Source organism: Lithobates pipiens, unplaced genomic scaffold (genome assembly GCF_037356315.1).
Source record: "Lithobates pipiens isolate NorthernLeopardFrog02 unplaced genomic scaffold, aLitPip1_a1.2 Scaffold_22, whole genome shotgun sequence".
Taxonomy (NCBI): domain Eukaryota; kingdom Metazoa; phylum Chordata; class Amphibia; order Anura; family Ranidae; genus Lithobates; species Lithobates pipiens.
Window position 1 is genome coordinate 169,977,699 of NW_027507784.1, and position 15,602 is coordinate 169,993,300.

General features: G+C 41.5%; 1 protein-coding gene across 2 annotated transcripts in view; it reads right to left on the reverse strand.

Moving 5' to 3' along the window:
• Positions 1 to 15,602, reverse strand: part of CASP10 (caspase 10) — a 119,692-nt gene that overhangs the window by 30,004 nt on the left and 74,086 nt on the right. For both annotated transcript variants that reach the window (XM_077448626.1, XM_077448627.1), the window contains exons 6-7: positions 10,483 to 10,519; positions 6,196 to 6,252 (exon numbers count right to left, since the gene is read on the reverse strand). In XM_077448626.1, the coding sequence (XP_077304752.1) occupies positions 6,196 to 6,252; positions 10,483 to 10,519 (94 nt within the window). The remainder of the gene's footprint in view (positions 1 to 6,195; positions 6,253 to 10,482; positions 10,520 to 15,602) is intronic.

A 15,602-nucleotide genomic window follows, 5' to 3' on the forward strand; every position in this document is an offset into this window, starting at 1 on the left:
CATATAACACGAACCTTCACTTTAAGAGGGAAGTTCAGGAAAAAATTTCATTTTAAATAAAGAACTGCAAAGCAAAATAAGGGTCAGTGCCCATCATTGCAGCCTAATGAGTGCCCATCTGCAGCTTCACGGTTGTCACGAATGCAGCCGCTCTATTGCCATGAATGCAGCCTCTCCATTGCCATGAATGCAGCTTCACCATTGCCAGCAGTGCAGCCTGATCGATGCCTATCTGCAGCCTCGGAAGGGACAGGGAGGGGTCAGGACGAGCTCTGACAGATTACATAAAGGAGAATCTCCTGTTAACTCAGAGTCCCCTTTAATAAAAAGTCCTGCCTATTATGATAGACAGAACAGTCGTCCAAAGGCAGCCCAGGAGATGGGACTTCCTGTTATAGATGTTCTTTGGGTGTCGGTGGTGCCTTCATACCGTAACCTTATAGAGGTACTCTTGATGAAAGCAACTTTCCCTTTCTAAGGGCGGACAGGAGGTTTGTGCCATTATCACACACCACCATTCTTGGCTACAGCTGGCATGGCGTGAACCACCTCTGGGTCTGTCCCTGCAGAGCTGCAAGAATCTCTGCTCTGGTGTGGCTCCTGTTCCCTAGACACACCAGCTGAAGCAGCGCATTGTACCTTTTAGCCTGATTCATTGAATAGCCCTTTGAATGTTTAGTACTTGAGGTTCATAGGACAATTCAGCAGAGGAGGGCATAGAGGAGGAGGGGGTAGAGCTGACAAATCTTGCATCATCACCAGCTCTATGGAGACATGGGGGCACAACAAGCTGCAGCACTGAGCCCTGTCCTGCATCCTTCCGAGTTGCACGCAGAGTTGCCCAGTGTTCTGTGAACGAAATATATCAGCCATGCCCATGCATGGTAGACCACATGTCAGCTTTAACGTTGACTTTGCAGCTGACTGCCTTACCCAACGATGCCACAACATTGCCTTCCACGTGATGGTAGAGAGCTGGAATCTCCTTACGTGAAAAGAAATAGTGACTGGGAACCTGCCAGCAGATTCTGCAGAAGTTGGCAGAAGTTGTAGAGCCAGCAGCTTTGACAAGCTTGCATTTAGATGCTGGGCATGTGGGTGGCAGGGACTGTATTTTTTTCTGCTGCAGATGGGGCAGAGAAATTTGCCAGCTATAGTCTACATCTGGTGGTGTACTGCTGGCAGATGTGCTGCAAGGACCTGTGACACCCTGTGCTATACCATCATCCCTGTAAGTGGAGGCTGCTGAGAGGTCATGAGGTATAGCAGGGACATAATTAGGTGAGTAAGGAGGAGGGACAGATTTGTGCCCCTTGTGTGGCTTTTAGGAGCTCTTACCAACGGATGGTGAGAGGTTAAATGCCTTATCAAGCATGTGGTACCCAAATGGTTGGTGTTTTTGCCAAACTTGATGTGCTTGAGACAGCACCTGTACTAAAAAAGCCCAGACAGTTGAGCTGTGGGCAGTGGGCTGGGAGATAACAGTTCCACAGCTGATGGAATAGGGTGGCTGCTATCTACTCTTACATGATGGCTGCCTCGTTGGGGTTGTGCCTCACCCTCACTTTCCTCCACTGCTCTATCTGGCACCCAAAGTCGAGTCAGTGGCCCTCATCATCATCATTTCCTCCATCCTCATTACCACTGGAGACAACTTGACAATACCCTGCAGCTGGGGAACATGAATGCCAATTTGTGTACCAGTTTTCTCCCCTCTCTGTAGGCTCATGTTCCTGCCTTCTTCAACCTCAGAAACAACATCTGAATTGAGTAATGGCTGTACATCGTCAAGGAGCAAGTGGCTGATGCTGTGTTCAAATAACTCAGCTGAGTCTTCCATGCCTGATGCTGGGAGGAATAATTGTGGACAAGGAGGTAGGTTTAGCCACTCTGGCAGCTGCAGGGGACTGCACACTAGCCTCTGCTTGGGTGATGGAGGATGAGGCGGATAAAGACGGTTTAGTAAGCCAGTCCACTACCTCCTCTTCATGCTGTGGCTGGAGGCAACATCACTAAACAGAGGAAATGATGCCCTGTCTGAGGAATGACCCCTGTCCTGCCTGTGGACACATACACTGCTGACCCCCTTACACTGCCATGGGAACATCTGCCTCTCCTTGCTGTCCTCCCATACATGGAGGGGGAGGGGGGTGCTTATTAACAAAATTTTATAAAGATGTGTAAATGTGAATGTGGATGCACTTTAATCAATAGAAAGTGGTGTTTGGTGCACTTTAATTTGAGTATTCACTACACAGACACACTGCACAGATACACTATAATACAGTGCCTTGCGAAAGTATTCGGCCCCCTTGAACTTTTCAACCTTTTACCACATTTCAGGCTTCAAACATAAAGATATAAAATTTTTATTTTTTGTGAAGAATCACCAACAAGTGGGACACAATTGTGAAGTGGAACGAAATCTATTGGATTTTTGAAACTTTTTTAACTAATAAAAAAATGAAAAGTGGGGCGTGCAAAATTATTCGGCCCCCTTGCGTTAATACTTTGTAGAGCCACCTTTTGCTGCGATTACAGCTGCAAGTCGCTTGGGGTATGTCTCTATCAGTTTTGCACATCGAGAGACTGAAATTCTTGCCCATTCTTCCTTGCAAAACAGCTCGAGCTCAGTGAGGTTGGATGGAGAGCATTTGTGAACAGCAGTTTTCAGCTCTTTCCACAGATTCTCGATTGGATTCAGGTCTGGACTTTGACTTGGCCATTCTAACACCTGGATACGTTTATTTGTGAACCATTCCTTTGTAGATTTTGCTGTATGTTTGGGATCATTGTCTTGTTGGAAGATAAATCTCCGTCCCAGTTTCAGGTCTTTTGCAGACTCCAACAGGCTTTCATCCAGAATGGTCCTGTATTTGGCTGCATCCACCTTCCCCTCAATTTTAACCATCTTCCCTGTCCCTGCTGAAGAAAAGCAGGCCCAAACCATGATGCTGCCACCACCATGTTTGACAGTGGGGATGGTGTGTTGAGGGTGATGAGCTGTGTTGCTTTTATGCCAAACATATCGTTTTGCATTGTGGGCAAAAAGTTCGATTTTGGTTTCATCTGACCAGAGCACCTTCTTCCACATGTTTGGTGTGTCTCCCAGGTGGCTTGTGGCAAACTTTAGACAAGACTTTTTATGGATATCTTTGAGAAATGGCTTTCTTCTTGCCAATCTTCCATAAATGCCAGATTTGTGCAGTGTACGACTGATTGTTGTCCTATGGACAGACTCTCCCACCTCAGCTGTAGTTCTCTGCAGTTCATCCAGAGTGATCATGGGCTTCTTGGCTGCATCTCTGATCAGTCTTCTCCTTGTCTGAGCTGAAAGTTTAGAGAGACGGCCAGGTCTTGGTAGATTTGCAGTGGTCTGATACTCCTTCCATTTCAAAATGATCGCTTGCACAGTGCTCCTTGGGATGTTTAAAGCTTGGGAAATCTTTTTGTATCCAAATCCAGCTTTAAACTTCTCCACAACAGTATTACGGACCTGCCCGGTGTGTTCCTTGGTCTTCATGATGCTCTCTGCGCTTTCAACAGAACCCTGAGACTATCACAGAGCAGGTGCATTTATATAGAGACTTGATTACACACAGGTGGATTCTATTTATCACCATCAGTCATTTAGGACAACATTGGATCATTCAGAGATCCTCTCTGAACTTCTGGAGTGAGTTTGCTGTACTGAAAGTAAAGGGGCCGAATAATTTTGCACGCACCACTTTTCAGTTTTTTATTTGCTAAAAAAGTTTAAAATATCCAATAGATTTCGTTCCACTTCACAATTGTGTACCACTTGTTGGTGATTCTTCACAAAAAATTAAAATTTTATATCTTTCTGTTTGAAGCCTGAAATGTGGCAAAAGGTTGAAAAGTTCAAGGGGGCCGAATACTTTCGCAAGGCACTGTATACTGTGTTAAAATTGTAGTAATGCAATTAAATATAAGGCATTAACCTTGCAGTAACGCACAGACCTATATAGCGTTAAACTTGTAGTAACGCAATTAAAATACAGCGTTAAACTTGCAGAAACTCACTGAAATATACAGCGTTAAACTTGCAGTAACTCACAGAACTATATGGAGTTAAACTTGCACTAACGCAATGAAATATACGGCGTTAAACTTGCAGTAGCACAATTAAATATATGGCGGTAAACTTGCAGTAATGCACAGAACTATATGGAGTTAAACTTGCAGTAACGCAATAAATTATACAGCGTTAAACTTGCAATAATGTACAGAACTATATGGTATTAAGCTTGCAGTAATGCAATGAAATATACGGTGTTAAATGTGCAGCAACGCAATGAAATATATGGCGTTAAACTTGCAGTAACACAACAGAACTATATGGTATTAAGCTTGCAGTAATGCACAGAACTATATGGAATTAAACTTGCAGTAACGCAGTGAAATATATGGCGGTAAACTTGCAGTAATGCACAGAACTATATGGAATTAAACTTGCAGTAACGCAGTGAAATATATGGCGTTAAACTTGCAGTAACGCAATTAAATATATGGTGTTAAACTTGCAGTAATGCAATAAAATCTACAGCATTAAACTTGCATTAATACACAGAAGTATATGGTGTTAAGCTTGCAGTAATGCAATTAAATATATGCCGTTAAATGTGCAGTAACGCAATGAAATATACAGAATTAAACTTGCATTAACATAATTAAATATATGGCGTTAAACTTGCAGTAATGCACAGAACTATATGGAGTTAAACTTGCAGTAACGCAATGAAATATACGGCGTTAAACTTGCAGTAACGCAATTAAAAATATGGCGGTAAACTTGCAGTAATGCAATTAAATATATGCCGTTAAATGTGCAGTAACGCAATGAAATATACAGCATTAAACTTGCAGTAACGCAATAAAATATACAGCGTTAAACTTGCAGTAATGTACAGAACTATATAGCGTTAAGCTTGCAGTAATGCAATGAAATATACAGAGTTAAATGTGAAGTAACACAATGAAATATATAGCGTTAAACTTGCAGTAACGCACAGAACTATACGGAGTTAAGCTTGCAGTAACACAATGAAATATACTGCGTTAAACTTGTAGCAACACAATTAATTATATGGCGTTAACCTTGCAGTAATGCACAGACCTATATGGTGTTAAACTTGTAGTATCACAATTAAAACAGCGTTAAACTTGCAGGAACTCACTAAAATATACAGCGTTAAACTTGCAGTAAGGCACAGAACTATATGGAGTTAAACTTGCAGTAATGCAATTAAAATACAGCGTTAAACTTGCAGAAACTCACTAAAATATACAGCGTTAAACTTGCAGTAAGGCACAGAACTATATGAAGTTAAACTTGCAGTAACGCAATGAAATATACGGCGTTAAACTTGCAGTAACGCAATTAAAAATATGGCGGTAAACTTGCAGTAATGCACAGAACTATTTGGAGTTAAACTTGCAGTAACGCAATGAAATATATGGCGTTAAACTTGCAGTAACGCACAGAACTATATAGCGTTAAACTTGCAGTAATGCAATGAAATATACAGCTTTAAATTTGCAGTTACGTACAGAACTATATGGAGTTAAACTTGCAGTAACACAACTAACTGAAATATACTGCGTTAAGCGTGCAGTAACGCCCAGAAATGTACTGTGTTAAACTGCACGTAACACACTGAAATATATACAGCATTAAACTTGCAGTAACACACTGGACTGAACTGAATGGCGTTAAACTTGCAACAGCACAACTGAATGTTAAATGGTCACTATACTCACACTAAATGAACTATCCCTACATTCACACTAATGTAAAGATAAATGGTGGTCACACTAACCTCACACTGAACTGAACTCTCCATGCCGCAATCGCACTACAAATGGCTGCTATGGAAACAAAACTTTTATAGTGTGGGGTGGGATTAAGAGCAATGAGCCATGATTGGATACAGTTATCATGACAGCGTCCTACCATGGCTCTGACAGTGCTCTCAAGCTTTCATTGCTTCAGCCAATCAGGGCTTTCAATGAACTGTGCGGCGGCGCAGTGCATTGTGGTCGAACGACCCGATAATTCATTTGTTCGGCGAATGACCGAACAGCCAAAGTTCAGCCCAAACTCATGCCTGGGCCCGAACCGTTCACCCATCCCTATTAAACATTAATACATGATCATATTTTATTAAATGTTACCTTTTTGACTGGGTAATTCTTGTACTTTCTGAATATGTTCTCTAATGCTATCCAGGTCTGCATTAAAAAATATATAAAAAATAGAGGTCAGCATATGCATATTACATAATATCAGCTACGCTGCATAACTGTAATGTTTCAAAAGCTTCAGCTGCTATTGTCACAAATTTACCTTGACAATCTCTACTTCTTTCCTCAATATATATATATATATATATATATATATATATATATATATATATATATAATATATATATACACACACACACACACACACACAGTATCTCACAAAAGTGTGTACACCCCTCATATTTTTGTAAATATTTTATTATATCTTTTCATGTGACAACACTGAAGAAATTACACTTTGCTACAATGTGTCAATATTTTGAGACCTTGCGCTCCTCTACCTTGCATTTGAGGATGCTCAATAGGGTTTAGGTCTGGAGACATGCTTGGCCAGTCCATCACCTTTACCCTCAGCTTCTTTAGCAAGGCAGTGGTAGTCTTGGAGGTGCGTTTGGGGTCGTTCTCGTGTTGGAATACTGCCCTGCGGCCCAGTCTCCGAAGGGAGGGGATCATGCTCTGCTTCAGTATGTCACATTACATGTGGGCATTCATGGTTCCCTTAATGATCTGTAGCTCCCCAGTGCCGGCAGCACTCATGCAGCCCCAGACCATGACACTCCCCCCACCATGCTTGACTGTAGGTAAGACACACTTGTCTTTGTACTCCTCACCTGCTTGCCACCACACACACTTGAAAAAATCTCAACCAAATAAGTTTATCTTGGTCTCATCAGACCACAGGACAGTAATCCATGTCCTTAGTCTGCTTGTCTTCAGCAAGGTGTTTGCAGGCTTTCTTGTGCATCATCTTTAGAAGAGGCTTTCTTCTGTAACGAGAGCCATGCAGACCAATTTGATGCAGTGTGTGGCATATGGTCTGAGCACTGACAGGCTGACCCCCCACCTCTTCAACCTCTGCAGCAATGTTGGTAGCACTCCTACGTCTATTTCCCAAAGACAACCTCTGGATATGACACTCAACTTCTTTGGTTGACCTTGGCGAAGCCTGTTCTGTGTGGAACCTGTACTGTTAAACCTCTTTATGATCTTGGCCACAATGCTGCAGCTCAGTTTCAGGGTCTTGCCAATCTTCTTATAGCCTAGGCCATCTTTATGTAGAGCAACAATTCTTTTTTTCACATTCTTAGAGAGTTCTTTACCATGAGGTGCCATGTTGAACTTCCAGTGACCAGTATGAGAGAGTGAGAGCGATAACACGAGTCACATGGCACCGAGGAGGGGAAATGGGTAATTGGGCTCAATTTTGGACATTTTCACTTAGGGGTGTACTCACTTTTGTTGCCAGCGATTTACACATAAATGGCTGTGTGTTGAGTTATTTTAAGGGGACAGCAAATTTACACTGTTATACAAGCTGTACACTCACTGCTTTACAACAATAAAATATTTATAAAATGTGATGGGTGTACTCATTTTTGTGAGAAAGTGTGTATGTGTGTGTGTATATATATATATATATATATATATATATATATATATATATATATATATACACACACACACACAGACTAACTGACTACCTACTGGCACACACAAATCAGAAGGTGTACGGATGGTGTAGAAAATGTATTAAAGTGGTTGTAAACCCTTTTTAAAAAATCCTGCAAAAAAAAAATCCTGCAAGACAAAGACATAATGAGCTAGTATGCTAGGCATGAATAACTTACCTGAGAACGAAGCCCCCGAAGCGGTCCTCCGTCTTCTTCTTCACTGCTGCCATGGATCCCGGAGAGACTTCCTGGTCTCACAGCGCCAGAGCCATATCGCCGCGATCTGCGGCCTGCCCCAGTGCGCCTGCGCGCCGCTGTCTACGGCGCATGCGCCGTAGACAGCGGTGGCTGTCTTCGGGCAAATATCTCCTAAACCGTATAGGTTTAGGAGATATTTCTTGGACCTACAGGTAAGCCTTAATCTAGGCTTACCTGTAGGTCAAACTTGGTTGTAAGGGTTTACAACCACTTTAAAAGGTGAAGAGAAACAAAATGCACTCAGAGGGTCACATAATGGCAGTGGTAGGGTATCTGTGGCCCAGGTCCAGTCCAGATAACCCCTTAATCTGTGGCTAGATGAAGATTAAGAAAAGAAGAACTGCCCTGAAACACATTGCCTTGACAGCTGCCATCCCAGTGACCTGGAGGTGGAGGATCAGTCATACTCCTCTGAAGGTTGGCACTTAACATACATCTAGTCTGTGAGCAGTTCTGCTGCTGTCATTCCAGGGATCTGTCACACAGCACATCTTAACCCCAGATGCTCACCATAGTCAAACCGATCATCTCGACTGGATCTGGGCCACATGCTTATGTCACCTTCTCGTGAGTGCATTTATTTTTACTTTACTTTTAATTCAAATTACTATTACTTTATTTCTATTATCCATGCACCTTCTGTTTTGTGCTTGTTGTTTGGAGACAACACAGACCTGCTGCTTGGAATTATCAGGCCAATATAAGTACTTAGACGGTGTTAAAAATGCATGCAAGCTAGTGAATATGAACCTGATGTTTTTGGTAGGTGTTTTTTTTGTTCTATTACCTATCAATACTCTTGCTGTGATTTAGTGAGTTAAATGAGCAATTTTAAATTATAATTTGGATCATGCATTCACTTACAAATGACATCTATTGTGTTCTTCAATAAAACAAAGCAAAATGGCAAAGCACAGCATCCAGAGCAGGTGTTCTTTATGCATCTTGTACTGGTTTAACATAAGAGAAATAAATAGTGGGGATGAGCTTAAGTTTGGTCTGAACTTGGGTATGGCCATATCTGGTCAATGATTTAATGAGCATGCAACCCATCCCTGTTTGTGTACAATTAACTGCAAAATGGAGACTCCCCTGGTTGGGCGTAGTGGGCGGGATTGATAGCTTCCTTCAAGGTTCAGTCTAAATTTACATTCGGACCAAATCTGAGCTCACCCCTTGTAACTACCTACTGGTCGTTATAAGTTATTGCACTTTAAAACATAACACTCTTTATTTAATAGGCCTGCTAGTGGCAATGTTCAGTTTACTGCAACACTTGAACCAAAATGGTTTCTTTTAGTTTAAAAAAAAAATGGGTAAGAGCTATGGTCTTTGTCAGGTTTGTGTTTCTGTTTGTCACTTCTGAGGATGTTTACTGACCACTTCCTATCCATGTGGCACAGCAGGAAGTCGGGAAATCTCCTTACTGGGGACACAGACGGTAACAAAAACTTAACAGAGGTTCTAACTCTTCCCCATTTACCCAAAAATGTAAAAAAAGTTATGACTTGTATTTACTAAAAACTAAAAGGAGGGAAAACAGAGGCTTCCATTGCTCAATGCCTTTTGAACTGCTAGTTCCCCGGATATCTCTGAATTCACTCACTTACCGAAAGATATTGATAAAATAGAACAAGTCTGAAGACAGGTAACAAAAATGGTGAAAGGTAGGAAACTTAGGAACTTAATATGTACAGTTTGGAGGTAAGAAAGGAAAGGGGACACATGATTGAAGCCATTAAATACATGAGGGTGAATAAGGTTCGGGAGGGCAGTTTTCTCAATAAGAAACCAAAATAAAGAACAGTGGGATATCAAACTAACTGGAGGATAGTTCAAAAACTAATTTTATTAAGTATTATTTTACTGAAAGGGGAGTTGATGCTTGGAATAAACTTCCAGCAGATGTAGTGAGACAGTCAACAGTAAATGGCTTCAAACATGCTTGGGACAAACATAGATCTATACTCAGACAAAAAAGTTTTTGAGGAAAAAAAAATGGGCATACTCGATGGACTACTCTGTCTTTTTCTACAGTCACTTTTCTATGTTTCAATACTTTCTGAGAACTGAGCAAGCCTGCAAGACAGTGACTAAAAAAGTACTAAAGCTATTAGATTAGCATGACAGCCAGCAAACTAGTATTTTTGAAAGGAGAGTCAATAGCAGTTTTCCGGCTTCTCACTAGATGCTTCCTGTATGCCTCCATAACCAAAAATGACTGCTATAATAATAGCCTGCCCTTTGCAAAGGTAAATACAATGCTAAGTAATACAAATGTACTAGAATGGGGAATATATTTGTACATATAATATTTGTGAATATTAGTAGTTTGTTTACGTCAGAAGGATTTGCCTTCTAGGTCCCTTGGTCTAATGTTCAGCTGCAGAGCCAAATTTAGTATTTTCAAGCATTCCCATAAAATAGATCAAATGGGAACAAGACTTACCGTCGCCATGAAATTCCGTGTCTATGGAAGAGACAGCCTGTATAGAACAAAATATACAGTAAACACAATGCATATTTCAGTACTAAATAAACAGAAGCATAGTAGCTATTGTACAGCAAACTTTTTTTTATTTCTTATGTTCTTGCTATCAATATTTATTTTGGCATCTGTGCACTTTGCGAGCATCCAGCAGCACCACAGGTAAACTATTGTTGTGTGAACAGCCATCAATAGCTGGGGCCACCAGCAAACTGTCATTCAAGTGTCTGTCAAACACGTCAGTATCTGTAAATTCCTGCTGCTGCCATCCGCACAGTGTGCAAAATGCCTGTGTGAAAGCAGCCTAAGGTTCACATCTATGCTGTTGCAGTTGATGCGATTTTTCCAGTGTGTTTTGCATTTTTGAACACAAATTACTGATGCGTTTTGCATTTTTTTCTTCTAATAGGAAAGGCCCCTTAATAACCAGTGAATAGTGTGTTAAGGAGCAGGTGGGCACTGAAAGCTGAATGTAAACAAAAGAATGTCATTATTAAAAAATAAAAATAAATTAATGGGTCCCCCCTCCCAATAATACCAGGCCCTTTTGGTATGGTGCCGTTTTTAAGGGGAGCCCCACAGCCAAAAAAAATAAAAAATGGGGTTCCCCCCCAAAATCCATACCAGACCATGCAGCCTGGCAGGTCAGAAAAGGGAGGGAGGGGGACAAGTGAGCCCCCTCATCCTCCTGAACCTTACCAGGCCACATGCCCTCAATATGGGGGGGCTTTCCCCTCCAAAGCACCTTGTCTCCATTTTGATGAGGACAAGGGCCTCTTCCACACAACCCTGGCCTGGTGGTTGACTTATCAGAATCTGGATCCTATCAGATCCTGCTCCCTCTATGTGAATGAGTAATAATAATTCACCAAAAAAAGTTTTACGTAAATAAAAACATACATAATAATAATACTACAGCCAGTGTTTGGCAAGTCCTTTATTCATAAAGGCAAAAAAAAGCCCCCTGAAGTAGATTCGATATCGGTCACGATGAAAGCCAGCCGTGAGCCCAAACAAAAAAAAAAACAGACCAGCACCTATGCTTGGCTCCCACTGACTGACAGCTGACTGACAGCTTTGTCTCCTCCTGCTGCTAAAAAAATGAAGGGGCAACACGACCCGCTTACATCGCTGGGTCATCCCACCCCCATGGCGATATTGACCTGTCATGCCCCAGTTAATGACATCATAAAGGGCGGGGTCACCCAGTGACATCATACGGTTGCCTCCCCCTTCCTTTATTTAGCGGAAGGTAGTGCATCTGTCATCCAGTGGGAGTCAAGATTTAGTGCAGATCAGGGTTTTTTTTTGTTTGGGTTGGCGGCCGGTGTTCATCATGATTGACTTTGGATCTACTTTGGGGAACTTTTTTTGGGGGGGGGGGGGGGGGGGGTTATGAATAAAGGACTTGTCAAGAATGATGTATTTTTATTTAATTAGACATTTTTTTCTTTGGTGAATTAGTAGGGGTACTACGTAGGGGGTGTTGGGATCCAGGGGTGCATGCTTGTTCTCCCCTTTCCTGGCCAGCATGCTTGCATAAGGGTCTGGTATAGATTTTGGGGGATCCCATGGCTTTTTTTTTATTTTGGCATGCGGTTCCCCTTAAAATCCATGCCAGATCTGAAGAGCCAGGTATAGATTGGGGAGAACCCCCATGCAGTTTTCTTTTTCAATAACAGCTTTTTTTGTTTACATTCAGCTGGCAGGTGTCTTGTCCTTAACCTTAACATTTAACCCTAACCCTTAACCCTAACACTAGTCCAGTTAAAGGTTAAGGCTAGTTTTAACGGCTAGGGTTAGGGTTAAATGTTAGAGTTAGATTTAAATGTTAGAGTTAGGGTTAAGAGCTAGGGTTAAGGTTAAATGTTAAGGTAAGAACTAGGTTTAGGGTTAAGAGCTAGGAGTAGGGTTAAATGTTAAGATTAATGGCTATGGTTAAATGTTAGTTTTAAGGAGTAGGGATAGGGTTAAATGTTGGGGTTAAGTGCTAGAATTAAATGTTGGGGTTAGCACTAATTGTTAGGGCTAAGCCTAACAATTACCACTAACCATATCATAGAGCGACACATATGTGAGAGTCTGAGAGGGCTGCACACACCAATTAAAGTCTTTGAAAAGAAAAAAGTGGAAAGTTCATCTTAGTATTTAGCATACAAGAGATGATCTGGGTAAGTTGTAAAGAGATAAAGAGAGGAAATAGATACATGTATGTGTGTGTGTGTGTGTGTGGTTACCGCTTATGGCGGCCGAATGAGTGTAATCCATTTTGCAATTCATGCCCAAAGTGCAATTCCAAGTGTAACAATGTATCACCCTTGATGTATAACCTTTCCTACCCAATTTGTCTCACCTTGTATATACCAGAGCTCATATTTTAATTAATTTTTATATATGTTTTGTGTCTAACCATCTTTTGAAATAATATTTGACTCCTATTTGCTGCTAAAAAGTCACGTGGGGATATTACCACTAACCATAACCTAACCAATTACTGCTAACCCTATCTTTAACCCTAATCCTAACATTTAACCCTAAAATGTAATCCTAGCCCTTAATCCTAACCCCAACATTTATCCCTAAACCTAACATCTAACCCTAGTCCTTAACCTTAGCCCTTACATTTAACCCTAATCCTAGTTCTTCACCCTAACCCTAACACCTTGTCCTACTTTTCTATTAGCAAAATTGTAAATCGCATCAAAAACACAACACTTGGATTTTTGGTGCGGGTCCATTAAAGTATTTTACATGCAAAACGCAAGCTGGAAAAAACTCCCTGACTCTTTCCAAACAACGCACTGGCTCAAAACGCACAGATGTGAACTAGATAAAAGGAAACCTTGTTAAATGGACTGTAGTGTGTTTTGCATACCGCACTAAAAAATGTATAGGTGTGAACCAAGGTTACAGGTGAGAGAGGGGGGAGGGGGCAATTAACCACTTAAGGACCGGAAGAATTTGCCGCTTAATGACCAGGCCATTTTTTGCAATACGACATTGCGTCGCTTAAACTGACAACAGTTGTGCGATGCTGTACCCAAACAAAATCGATGTCCTTTTTTTTTTATCCACAAATAGAGCTTTCTTTTGGTGGTATTTGATCAAATCTGCAGTTTTTCACCCCCAAAAAATATAAAAAAACAAAATTCTTCCTCGGTTTAGGACGATATATAGTCTACATATTTTTGGTAAAAAAATTAATAAAATCGCAATAAGCGTATGATTGGTTTGTGCAAAAGTTAGTGTCTACGAAATAGGGAATAGATTTATGGCATTTTTATGGCTATTTTTTTTACTAGCATTGATGGCGTACTGTGATTTTTAGCGGGACTTCAACATTGCGGGAGACAGATCGGACACTTTTGACTAATTTTTGGGACCATTGACATTTATACAGCAATCCATGCTATAAAAATGCACTGATTACTGTGTAAATGTCACTGGTACGGACTGGTGGGGAAGGGGTTAACACTAGGGACGATCAAGGGGTCAACTGTGTTCCCTGCTGGTGTTTAACTGTGTGGGGATGTGACGTACTAGAGGAGGAGCCAGATCGATGTTCCTACTTAGTAGGAACACACGATCTGTATCTCCTCTCCTGACAGAATGTGGATGTGTGTGTGTTTACACACACACATCCCTGTTCTGGCTCTCGTGCCTGCAATCGCACGTGGCCAAAGGACATCATGGCCACATGCCTCGTGTCCCCCCACCGCGCAGTGGGCATGCTATGGCTCTTAAAGGAGCCGCCGTACAGCTACGGCGAATCATGGGAACGTGCTGACTTGTCGCAGTATAATGACAGCGGTATTAAATTCAAGCAAACGTGTACAGTGTCTTGAAAAACTATTCATACCCCTTGAAATTTTCCACATTTTGTCATGTTACAACCAAAAACATAAATGTATTTTATTGGAATTTTATGTGATAGGCCAACACAAAGTGGCACATAATTGTGAAGTGGAAGGGAAATGATAAATGGTTTTCAATATGTTTTACAAATAAACATTTGAAAAGTATGGTGTGCATTTGTATTCAGCCACCCGAGTCAATACTTTTTTGAATCACCTTTCGCTGTAATTACAGCTGCAAGTCTTTTTGGGTATGTCTCTACCAGCTTTGCACATCTAGAGAGTGACAATTTGACCCATTCTTCTTTGCACAATAGCTCAGGTTCTGTCAGATTGGATGGAGAGCATCTGTGAACAGCAATTTTCAAGCCTTGCCACATATACTCAATTGGATTTAGGTCTGAACTTTAATTGGGCCAGTCTAAGCCCTTGTACACACAGTTGGACATTCCGACGGAAAATGTCCGATCGGACAGTGTTGTCGGATAATCCGACCGTGTGTGGGTTCCATCGGACTGTTTCCGTTGGAATGTCTGACCAACAAAGTTTTAGAGCAGGGCTGTAAAACTTTCCGACAACATGATCCGTTCGGACTTTGTCCGATTGTGTGTAGAGAATTCCGATCGGACAAAGTGCCACGCATGCTCAGATCAAATTCCTAGACCAAAGCTATTGGCTACTAGCCTGAACATAGTCCCGTCGTAACGAAATAACGCCACCACGTTCTGAACGATCGGATTTTCCGACAACTTTGTCCGACCGTGTATATGCAACAGTTTTGGACAAAATACGTCAGACAAAATCCAACGGATTTGGTTGTCAGAATGTCCGACCGTGTGTACAAGGGCTAACATATTAATATGCTTTGATCCAAACCATTCCATTGTAGTTGTGGCTGTATGTTTAGTGTCCTTGTCCTGCTGGAAGGTGAACCTCCACCCCAGTCTCAAGTCTTTTGCAGACTTTAACAGGTTGTCTTCTAAGATTGCCCTGTATTTGGCTCCATCCATCTTCCGATCAAATGTAACCTAAAGACGCAAATGACCAGGTAATGGATGCCTTTGCGATTCAGGCATCCAGAGAGACAGCATCTTATTCTGAGGAACAGTCAATGACAGGTAAGTTGTGTCATTCTAGCAATGGGGCTAGAAGGGAGGGGGAGCAAGGAAGAATGTATTATTGGGGAATGGGGGGGGGGGGTGCCCAGATTTATTTTATTTAAATTTG